The 12,175-nt window shown below is 41.8% G+C and overlaps 1 protein-coding gene across 2 annotated transcripts in view; it reads left to right on the forward strand.

Annotated features, from left to right (window-relative positions):
- The first annotated feature begins 847 nt into the window (after window positions 1-847).
- The window catches only part of LOC139363691 (golgin subfamily A member 2-like), an 83,738-nt gene continuing 72,410 nt past the window's right edge, over window positions 848-12,175 (forward strand). The window contains exon 1 of one of the 2 annotated variants that reach the window (XM_071098075.1): window positions 848-982. In XM_071098075.1, the coding sequence (XP_070954176.1) occupies window positions 920-982 (63 nt within the window). In that variant the 5' untranslated portion in view covers window positions 848-919. The remainder of the gene's footprint in view (window positions 983-12,175) is intronic. The other variant, XM_071098074.1, reaches the window with a different exon arrangement.

Raw genomic sequence — 12,175 nt, forward strand, 5'->3', positions numbered from 1 at the left:
TAATCACCAGGGAAATGCAAATTAAAACCACAATCATATATCACTTCATATCTGTTACCATGATTATCATAAAAAAGATGAAAGGTAACATCCTGGTGAGGATGCAGGAGAAAGGAAACCCTTGTATGCTGTTGGTGGGAAAGTAAATTAGTACCCCCATTATGGAAAATAGTATGGAGGTTCTTTATAAAATTAAAAATAGAGCTACTATATAATCTAGGACCCCCCCCCAACTAGTTATCTATCCAAAGGATATGGAATTGGTATGTTGAAGAGATGTCTGTATTCTCATGTTCATTGCGGCATTGTTAACAATAGCCAAGGTACAGAATCAACCTGTGTCCATCAACACATAAATGGATGAAGAAACTGTGGTACACACACACAATGGAATATTATTCAGCCTTTAAAAAGAAATAAATCTTGTCATTTGCAGCCACAAGTATGAACCTGGAGAACGTTACATTAAGTGAAATAAGCCAGACACAGAAAGACAAATACCACATGATCTCATTTATTAGTGGAATTTAAAACAGTTGAATTCATGGAAGCAGAGGATAGAACAGTGTTTACCAGAGGCTAATGGTGGAGGTGCTGTGGAGATTGGAGAGATGTTAATCAAAGAATACAAAATGTCAGGTAGGCAGGAGGAACAAATTCAAGAGATCTATTGAATATAGATGCATATACATAATTACTATAGTAGCTATATTGAACTACAACATAATACAATGCAATGTATTGTATTCTTGAAAATTGCTGAGATTTCATTTTTTTATTAGAAGATTTTAATGTGTTTAGTATTACAAAATTTATTAAAATGTTTCTACAGAATTAACACAAAGAAGTCATTAGTAAATTTCTTACTGGAAAAATAAAACTGCTTATCTCTACCACAGTGGCAGAAGAAGGTCTGGATATGAAAGAATGTAACATTGTTATCCATTATGGTCTCCTCACCAGTGAAGTAGCCATGGTCCAGGTACAGTCAAATACCTCTACTTACTACATTAATTTTTATTTGTGTGTTCCAATTTTAATTGCTTTCTTTTACTTAAACAGCACGAAACATCCCATTAGTTTTAAAAACAAAGCCATTTTCCTGTTAAAAGAGCATTTTTAAAATTTTATTTTTTCTTTTTTTTTATTATGCTTTAAATTCTGGAATACACGTGCAGAATGTGCAGGTGTGTTACATAGGTATACACGCGCCATGGTGGTTTGCTGCACCTATCAATCCGTCAACTACATTAGGTATTTCTCCCAATGCTACCCCCACCAGCCCCCCACCCCCCAACAGGCCCCGGTATGGGATGTTCCCCTCCCTGTGTCCATGTGTTCTCATTGTTCAACTCCCACTTATGAGTGAGAACATGTGGTGTTTGGTTTTCTGTTCCTGTGTTAGTTCACTGAGAATGATGGTTTCCAGCTTCAACCATGTCCCCACAGAGGACATGAACTCATTCTTTTTTATGGCTGCATAGTATTCCATGGTGTTTATGTGCCACATTTTCTTTTTCCAGTCTATCATTGATGGGCATTTGGGTTGGTTCCAAGTCTTTGCCACTGTGAACCACACTGCAACAAACATACGTGTGCATGTGTTTTTATAGTAGAATAATTTACAGTCCTTTGGGTATATACCCAGTAATGGGATTGCTGGGTCACATGGAGATTTTAAGTGTTCTCACTGCAAAAAATAAAATATAAGTATGTGAGGTAACGTACATGTTACTTAGCTTTATTTACCTATTCCATTATGTATACATATTTCAAAACATAAATACTGTACATGATAAATACAAACAATTTTTATTCGTCAATCTTAAAAAATAAAATACTTGGCTTTTGGACAAAAAGAAATACTCAAATGTGAATACAACATTGGGTTACATTGTGATATTATTTGTAATTAAAAAAAATGAAAACAACCTACACTTCTTTTTTTTTTTTTTGTAAAGTAAGAGCAAGTTTATCAAGAAAGTAAATGAATTGGCCAGGCACAGTGGCTCACGCCTGTAACCCAGCACTTTGGGAGGCCGAGGCAGGCGGATCATGAGGTCAGGAGTTCGAGACCAGCCTGACCAACATAATGAAACCCCTCTCTACTAAAAATACAAAAATTAGCCAGGCTTGGTGGCGCCTGCCTGTAATCCCAGCTACTCGGGAGGCTGAGTCAGGAGAATCACTTGAACCCAGGAGGTGGAGGTTGCAGTGAGCTGAGATTGCGCCACTGCACTCCAGCCTGGACGACACAGCAAGACTTCGTAAAAAAAAAAAAAAAAAAAAAAAAAAAAAAAAAAAAAAAAAAAAAAAGAAAGTAAATGAATTATAAAATGGCTACTCCATAGGCAGAGTAGCCACAACCTACATTTCCATCTGCAAGGAACTGGAAAAATCAATTAAGATGTGTATGTCAATTCTGTTAAATATTATGTATCCCTGGGGGGAAGAGGAGGGGACAGGTGAGGTAGTTGGTATTAACTGACAATTAAAGGTTTCTAAAATCCATTAAACATTTTTAAAAGCAAATCACGGGATAATATGTATAGTATTATCTGATTTGAGCTAAAATAAAAGCCGTACTAGCAAACAGCATAGCAAATGGCAAAAAGCAGAGGGTCTTGGGTTTAGACAGCTTGGTGCTGTTGAGCTCCCCAAATATCACCGGATAACCCATTTATAAAGCAAAGTTACATTTATTAGAACCCTACGCAGTAAAGGAGAATCTGTCTTGACAGAGTCTTAGTCACGTCTCAGAGCCCGGAGTCAGAAGCAGCATAATTACAGGACCCTGTAGGGTCTGGGCTCTAATGATCTAAGGCATTTTTCACAACAGGATTGACTTGATTGGGCAGTTTGTGATCCAATCATTCAGGATTGGTGGGCACAGCAAGGCAAGAGTGGAGAAGTGAGGCTTGACGGGTAGACTGTTGTTTGGCGAATACTTTGATGTTGTCTTCAATAAACCAATCCGCAGAAATTTCCTGATGCAAATAATAAAGTTACTCATTGGTTTACAGTCTCATCCCAGGGGAAAGTTGTTTAGAAGAACAACCAGAATCATACTGACATAGGTGGCCCCGGTCTTCTCTTCCCTGCAGCTAAGCTCTAATGACACAGATGGACTGGGTTCTCTGTGCGAACTCCAGCTCCACCATTTTCCAGCTGTGTGAATTTAGGCAATTTATTTAAAGTTTCTTTACATGTAAATTATGGTCAATGATAGTAGTAGCAACCTTAGAAGGTTGTGGTGAAGATTCAATGATTCCAGTACCTAAAATATAGAAAGTTCTCAGGAGATGTTAGCAACTTTCATCACATCTGGATATATACAAATAGGCAAAGGGCTCAAAAAGGGTTTCAAAACCTTGGCACTATTCCCATTTGGGGTCAGATAATGCTGTGTTGTGGGGGCTGTCCTGTGCATTGTAGGATGTTTTGTAGTATCTCTGGCCTCTACCCACTGGAAGCCCAAAGCACCACCTCACAAAGTTGTGACAATCACAAGTATCTCTGGGGCTGGCAAGGTGGCTCACACCCATAATCCCAACACTTTGGGAGGCGGAGGTGGGAGACCAGGAGTTGAAGACCAGCCTGGGCAACATAGTGAGACCCTGTCTCTACCAAAAAAAAAAAAAAGTCTCTAGACATTCTCACATATCCTCTCTTATAAGCCACTGGACAAAATGGCTACCATTGTATGGGAGGAGAGAGGGACTTGAGAGGGCATTATTAACATTAGCGTAAATAACTTATCATCCATATTGCATTGCCTTTTATTGCTGGAGTGCTTGTCCTGTCTGCCCAGCTAAATTGTAGGCTGCCCACTGGCAGACTCGCCTTTGCATGTGAGGCAGGCACTAGTGATGTGTAGAAAACAAGAGCCAGAGAAATATTTGTTGTGACAGAAATTCAGTAGGTGCTTCCAGACAGGAAAAAAGGTTGTGTCTACCAGACCCATACACGAGTCTTGGTAAAAATAAAGGTTAAACCCATTCACTTCAGAGATGATTTCAATCAGACATGAAAATTTGAAGATGTTTCTTAGCCAAAAATTTTCTGCTTTCAGGCCCCAGATGTGCTCCAGAAAGCTCAGAATGACTGCAAATGACTAGAAAAGGCTGTAGGCCAAGGAAACCTGAGTTTCCCACAGAAACCATCTAAAAGAGCTTCCAGGTGGCAGTTTTGCATTGTTGCTCACCCAATTGTGGCTGTCAGTTTCTGTCGGCGCCTGGGAGTGATGTCAAGCAGCCTGTTTCCAAAGGTCCTAATGACCTGGCACCTGCTTGTAGGCCTTCTAGCAAAGTAAGCCACACTCCAGTTCCTACTATTGATTTTTGATGGCCTTTAGGTATTTAGAAATGACACAGTTTTGCTTGAACTGTGGATGGGAAGGGGATCACTGGACCCTTTAAAAATGGCTCTCATTGGGAGAACTGTTTCAGAGAGCAGCATCCACACACTGCAGCCAGAGGGACCTTCCCAAAACATGGTCTGATCCAAAACGGGAGTCAACACATTGCTTAACATGGCGTCAAGAAAAGAAACCCAGTCCCAGAACTGCTTGCCATGGAGAGAGAGGGTTATGTTTGTCCACTGATATCAGCTAACCTAGCATGCATTCATAGAGGCAGAAAGGAGAATGGTTGTTGCCAGGGGCTAGTGGAGGGAGAAATGGGGCATTGTTGCTTAATGGGGACAGTTTCAGTTTGGGAAGATAAGTTCTGGAACTGGGTGGTGGTTATGGCTGTACAACAATGTGAATGTACTTAATGCCACTTAAGAATGATGAAAATGGTAAATTCTGTATTATATATATTTTGACCACAATAAAAAGAAGAAAAAAGAAACAAAGAAATAGACACCTGCTTGTAGAAGACAAGACTGGAAAGTCACTAAAATAGCTGACTTATCAAGCCCAGCAGCTCCTTCAGCAAAGCTCACTTTATGGCCCTCGCTATGCCTACAAGTCAAAGGTTTTGGGTAATCAACTTTACTCAGCTTCACCCAAGGCTCCGCTTTGTGAGACACGCCTTTAAAATGCCCGGCTTAGACCCTAGCACTATAAATATCCTCCCTTCCTTTCCCCATTTTGAGATTCTACCAAGATTCTGCCACCATGGTGTTCTTCCTGACTGCAGTAAGTCCAACAAACTTAACTTTGCTTGATCAACAGGTTTTTTTTCCGGTGATTTCTTTGGGGAGGTTGACAGTTAACAGATAGTGGCTTTTTCTGCTTAAAATTCTTCTGAGGGAGCTCATTCCTCCGAATGCAGATCACCAATATCTGAGGCTGCAAATGGGCAGCTGATGCAGCCTCCAGATACGTTTTCTTTGGCTTACGAAGTGTATTTTTTTAAAAATTGAATTTGCTGCTAAATTTTACATTTGAATTTTAAGGATGAATTTCTTGCTTCTCTGGAAATTTCAGAACCCAATTCAGTTTGCATCTTTGTCTCAGGTGTTTGGGTCAGGTCATACAAGAACTTCTCCCGAGCAAAGCTGAACTGTTGAATCTGACTGGGCTCCTGGTGTGCCCATCACGCTGTCAGACATGGTCATGGGCACACATCTCCCAGAGGCGCTTATTCTAATAACAGAGGTCTTGCAAGCCAAGGAAGACGTGCAGGACATCGCTACTCTGGAGTCAGGTGCAGTCCGCTCAAGTCTTGCCTCGCCCACTTACCTCCAACGTGACCTTGGACAGATCCCTTAGCCTCTATGGACCTCAATTTCTCATGTATGAAATGGGAATAGCTGTGGCTAATGGAAAGATTTAGCGAGCTACTGTATATCCTGACATACAGCTAGTGTGCAGCAGGTGGCAGCCATCATAACTATAGTAATTATTTTCACGACTTACATCGAGGCTTTTATTTCTGTGAAATCTTCCTCTTTTTCCATCCATCTTTGAAAGAAAACAGTTTCAGTCCCAGATTCACATCACAAAGTGTGACTCTGAGCTTTGAGGACCCTGTCTGTTACCATGACAACGTCTGTAACCAAAGGAAAAAGTGGGGAGCAAATACCAGAGCTTGGGAAAAACATTTATCTTGGGCATCTTTAAACTACTTCTAAAACTGTCAAATTAATTGTTCCAGCACTCTTTATGGAGATCATTTTTGGATGGGGTCTCTATTAAATGTATACACTGTTAGACACATGAATACTAAAAAATGTGCACTCAATGGGGAATGGTGATTTAGGAGAGAAAATATTGTACTTATGATTCTTATTTTTTAAAAAGTATTTTTATCATAAATTTTTTAACAGAGAGAATTACAAAAACAAAAATCAGATAATGTACACCCATGCACTTACCACCTGGTTTGAACACATCTTAACACTTACGCATGTCTGCTTCAGAGTTTTTTACTGTTTATGTTAAAAACAACAGCACTTTACTGAGCCATCTTGTGCATCCTCCCTGATTTCATGCCTACCCTCCTTCCCCAAAAGAGAACCCCATCCAGAAACTGGTGCGTTTCATTCCCAGGCTTGATTCTGTCCTTTTAAAATATACACATGCTGCCAGGCATGGTGGCTCACACCTGTAATTCCAGCACTTTGGGAGGCTGAGGCAGGCAGATCACGTGAGGTCTGGAGTTCGAGGCCAACCTGGCCAACATGGAGAAACCCCATTCTCTACTAAAAATACAAAAATTAGCTGGGTGTGATGGTGCACGCCTGCAATCCCAGCTACTTGGGAGGCTGAGGCATGAGAATGCCTTGGACCCCGGAGGCGGAGGTTGCAGTGAGCTGAGATCATCTTGCCACTGCACTGCAGCCTGGGTGACAGAGCGAGACCCTATCTCAAAACAAACAAGCAAGCAAACAAGCAAACAAACAAACGCATGCAGCTATAAACAACATGTTGTACTCTCTTGTGTGTGTTTAAATTTCAAATAAATGGTATGCTGTATACTTCCTTGCACTGTTTGCTTTTTATGTTTTATGTAGCTCTAGTTGGATTATTTTAAGTGCTATACAGTAGCCAAGTACTTTAGATTCTTAGTATCCGCTACTTTGGACTCATGGCAGAATTGTATCAACCTTCGGAAAACAATGAGCACATTTTCTCTTTCCAGGGCTCCTCACCTTCTACAATATGAAATCCACAGTAAGCCTGGCCCTCCAAGATCCAGTCTGTTTCTCTCTCCACCAACCAACTGCTGGCTGTTTCTCAGGCATGTCACTAACTGAGAATCTTGTCTCCCCAGATAACAACTATTCATTCCTTAAGACCCAGCTGAAAAATCACTTTCTTGGGGAACCACCTCCTTTAGACTAAGGTCGGTCACATTTCCGTGGCTTCTCATAGCCCTTTCCACAAACCTTGGTTACAATTCTTAACTCACAGCACTGGTACCTGTCTGCCCCCTCACCCAGGCACACTTCTCAGAGTTTCTTAACTGGGGCTTCTTAAACACATCATTGACCTTGGACATACATAATACAGGTGCTCAAAAAATGACTGTTGAGTAGAATAAAATCATTGTGCACAGCATCTGGGGGGAAAGAGTGGGTTCTGCAAGTGTTGAGGGGAAAGGAGTATTACGCCTCCTTTTTCATAAGCTCGCTGCTGAGGGTTGCCCTGGTCTCCTCACCTTCCCGTCATCCGAAGGCTGAAGTTGATTCCAGGGCCTGAGGTTTTTCTCTGCTGTGCTTCCAAAAACTCCAAGGGTCCTCCTACCCTTGTGAGCAAGATACTGTCAGTGACCAATAGCCCCATCTCAGTGCAAGGTTTGGAGATGTGTCCTACCCACCCCTCTGGGGAGTAGGAAGAACTTGTAAAGGATGAGGTCCTTAGATCACAGTGTGGAATTCATGCAGGAGATGAGGCTGGGGCAGAGGCAGGATCAGATGATGGAGACCCCCAGGTTTTCCACTGAACATAAAATCAAACTCAAACTCCATTCTGTGCCCTGTAAGACCTCACATGACCCAGTCCCTGCCTGGGTTTCTAGCCTCCTCTCCCACTGCTCTCTCCCAACCTGCAGGCCTACTTTGAGCTCACCAGGCCCCTTTAATCTTTGGGACCTTTGTATATTCTCAGTTTAGACGCCTAAATTCCCCATCCCACCTCACCTAGTTAATACATTCACAAGAAACATCAGGTGTGAATGTGACACACTCTCAAGGGCCTTGATGCCGTCTTTCACAACCTGTCTCCCAGGTTTCAACTGTCTGTTTAGGTGCCTGATTACAGTTTAATGTCCTTCTCCCCCCATTAGGATGTAAGCTCTTCCATAAGAGAGAAGTTTGGGTCTGTCAGTTCACTGCTGTATCCCTAATGCCAAGCATAGTGCTCAGTACCTATATTTGTATATGTATGTTTGTGTGTGTGTGTATATATATTTGTGTATGTATATGTGTATATATACACATATATATACAAATGATATGTATATATACACACAAATGTATATGTATATATCCACATACAAATGTATATGTGTATATACACATATACACATATATACACATATACACATATATACATATACACATATACATTTGTGTGTATACATATACATTCGTATGTGTATGTACACATATATATACATATATGTGTATATATATGTTCACAAATATACAAATATTTGGTGGATGAGTGGATGGATGGACGGATGGACGGATGGGTGGACAGGTGGAAGGGTAGACAGTGAAAATGCCAGACTTTTACTGAAGGATGAAGCACTAGTTGTAATATGGGGAAATGGTTTTAAAGGGAAAAGTCTCTTTTGCCTCCAAACTTTAAATTCATCAGAAAGCGAGCTTGGCTGCAGTCTCTCCGGGTCTAACCAGGGAGATTCTTGTGCCTCTGTTGGTCTGTAGTTGGGTCTTTGGCTTTACAACTCCGCCACCTAGTGGCTAACGTGTGTATTCTGCAAGGGAAGAGGTGTGTATTCTAGCAAGAGTGGTGTGGGGGGATCTAGGGCTTTTGAGTCTTGTTGCACGAATCTCCCCCACCCAGTCTGCACCAAGGGTCTTTAGTCCTCATAGTTATCACATCTTGCTGGAAAGCACTTAATAACATGGGAATATGTTCCTTTAAAAAAAGTAAGTGGAGTTTGGGAAATTATCCTCTAAATTACTCATGATTAACCCGCAACAATAATTTCAGTGTTGACCTAAGGATTTTTGTAGTGGGCATCTTTTAGTACCCCAAGGGGTAATTCTAAGTGTAAGAGCTGAGCGTGTCACCTTCGAGCCAAAACCGTTTATTGTTGGCATGTTCATCATTTTTTTAAATATGCAAATAGGTTATCCCTGGTTTGTTTGCTAGATAACACGCTGCATTGCCATGGCCATCTCCTTCCATCTAACTCACAGCATCTCCTCTCTGACATCTGGGTTATGAGAAGATAGAGAAGAATGAGGCAGGCAGATGGAATTGAGGAGTTGGAGAACCATGCAGGATTTAGAGTCAGGGAGGCCCAGATGTGGATTCCAGCACTATCTCTCTCTCTTTTCCTTTTTTTTTTTTTTTTTTTTTGAGATGGAGTCTCACTCTGTCACCATGCTGGAGTGCAGTGGTGCGATCTCGGCTCACTGCAACCTCCGCCCCGGGATCAAGCGATTCTCCTGCCTTAGCCTCCTGAGTAGCTGGGATTACAGGCGCCCGCCACCACGCCTGGCTAATTTTTGTATTTTTAGTAGAGATGGGGTTTCACCATGTTGGCCAGGATGGTCTCAATCTCTTGACCTCGTGATCCACCTGCTTCGGCCTCCCAAAGTGCTGGGAATCCAGGCGTGAGCCACCGCACCTGGCCGCACCATCACTTCTTGTTACCTTAGGCAGATCACTTAACTTTGCTGAGATTAATTTTTCTTATCTATAAAATGAGGACTAATAGCATCGGATTTAATGCTGTTGGCATCCCAAGTTTACAGATGAGGAAATGACTCAAAGTAGGGAGGTCATTTCCATATCTGGGGGTGGATAAGAAGGTACCAGAACCAGTGCTCACATTCTGGCCTCACCACTGCCCAAGGTTGAGACCTTTGTGCTCCGTGATGCTGAACAAATGAGGGCATCACATGAATAAATGGCTCGTGCCTCACTTTAGAGACAGCAAACAGTTCTCGCCTGTCTTAATGTTAGCCCCAGCCCCCATCACTGACTCCTGCATCCTCTTGGCCTCCCAGGAGAACCTGGCAGCTCCAGGTTGTTTTAATTGTATCCTATTAATTAGCATCAGTTCAACAAGAGGTGAAAGAATCTCTCCCTTTTCCAATTAGACAGAAAAAAAATCTGCTAAGTACTTTGAGATCTCCAGATGGAAGAACCTCTTGGAATACCACATACATTTCATTGAGAATCCATGCACGAATGTTGGATTCTTTGCCTTATTATAATGTGTTGGCCACACAAAACTAAAGTGAGCAGCTCTATTCTTTGATTTCTCATTCATAAGACCCAGATATTTCGGATCCTATTTATCTTACCTCCGTGTCTTCATTCCATTTTCTGCTGTTTCTGGCATTTGTCCTGCCTCTTTATTTGAAGTCACTCATAGTACTTTTTAAATCATTTTAATCAGCAATGAAATGTGGGGGTGCACAGTTTTCCAGCCCAGATGCCCTTTTTGGTAAACATATTGGAATGAAAGTAGAAACAGTGTTCGAACTGATATTATCTGCTCTCCACCCACACGTTACAAACCTGCTGTTTCCGATAGACATTCCAGATAATGTGCTTTCTGCCGGCAGTGGTTCCTGGGCTTGCTCGCTCCCCTGTGCATTCATCTCTGATTTCACCCATTCTTCAAATACTTATGAGGGCCTACGATGCAATTGGCTATGGAACAAATCCTGGGGACCTCGCAGTGAGGAAGACCCAGAGGCAGCACAGGGTAGCATGACTTTGGAATCAAACAAACGCAGGTTTTTACCTTGGCTTTAACGTTTTCCAGCTGTGTGACCTTAGCAAGGTGCTTAAGGTGTCTGAGGCTCGATTTCCTCATCCATAGAGCGGAGAACGATTGCTTAAGCATTTACATGTAATCTGCGCCTGATGAATAACTTGGGCTGTGTAACTTCAGCACAGCCTCTGTCTTCAAGGAGCTCAGATGTAGTGAGGATCACAGGCATGCACTGTATCTACATGCTTCCATGGGGTAAGCATGTACAGAGTACTGTGAGGATGCAAAGTACGAGGCAGTTAACTCCACTTAAGGGGCTAGGAAAGGGCTCAAGTGGAGAAGGAGCCATGAGAAAGATAAGCTCACCAGGAAGGGAAGAGAAAATGACATTGAAAGTAAATGGGATAGCATTCTAAGCCAAGGCACAGAATCATGAAAGCGCATGGTAGTTCAGAAATAAGGTGTGTATTATTATTGCAGTGTAGATGTGTGGGAGAAATGGTAGGGAATGAGACTGGGTGAAAGATTAGAGTCAAGTAACTAGCAGGGCATGGTGGCACGTGCCTGTAATCCCAGCTACTCAGGAGGCTGAGGCACGAGAATTGCTTGAACCCGGGAGGCAGAGGTTGCAGTAAGCTAACATCATGCCAGTGCACTCCAGCCTGGGCAGCAGAGAGAGACTCTGTCTCAAAAAAAAAAAAAAAAAAAATCAAGTAAAAGGGCTTTCAAATCATACAAAGGATGCTGCATTATAGATCAAGGGGTAAAAAGTATCTGGGGCTCTCTCCTCTCGACCCTTACCTCACTCCCAAAACTCTAATGGGAATCCTAATATGAATTATTTTCCCATCAAAGGAGAAAGTCTCAGCATAATGAAGTTGCAAGTTTCTTCCAATTCCAATCAAGAATTATCAAGTTTCCTATTTGTATCTTGTATGCCTTCTCCCTTCTCTATATGTGTCCTTAATAAACTTCTTGTATCATATTTTAATTATGTAATATTTCATACGTAGCCATGTCAGACATTAATATAATAAGCTCATCCTACCACCCAGCTTAATCAGATCTTAACATTTTGTCATATTTGCTTCATACTTTTTTAAAGTAAAACATTATAGATTCAATTATGACCCCCAATGAAGCACATCTAACCCTGTACCCTTTCCTGTTTTCCAGGGCCAGTCACTGCTAGTAGTCACTAGTGAGTCATTACTCACTACTGGAGTCTCCCACTCCAGAACTGGGACTTTATCCATTTTGAGGTGTGTGTCCCAAGATGCACATTTACTAACTTGTGCATTAAT

This window comes from Macaca nemestrina, chromosome 6 (assembly GCF_043159975.1).
Source record: "Macaca nemestrina isolate mMacNem1 chromosome 6, mMacNem.hap1, whole genome shotgun sequence".
Lineage (NCBI taxonomy): Eukaryota > Metazoa > Chordata > Mammalia > Primates > Cercopithecidae > Macaca > Macaca nemestrina.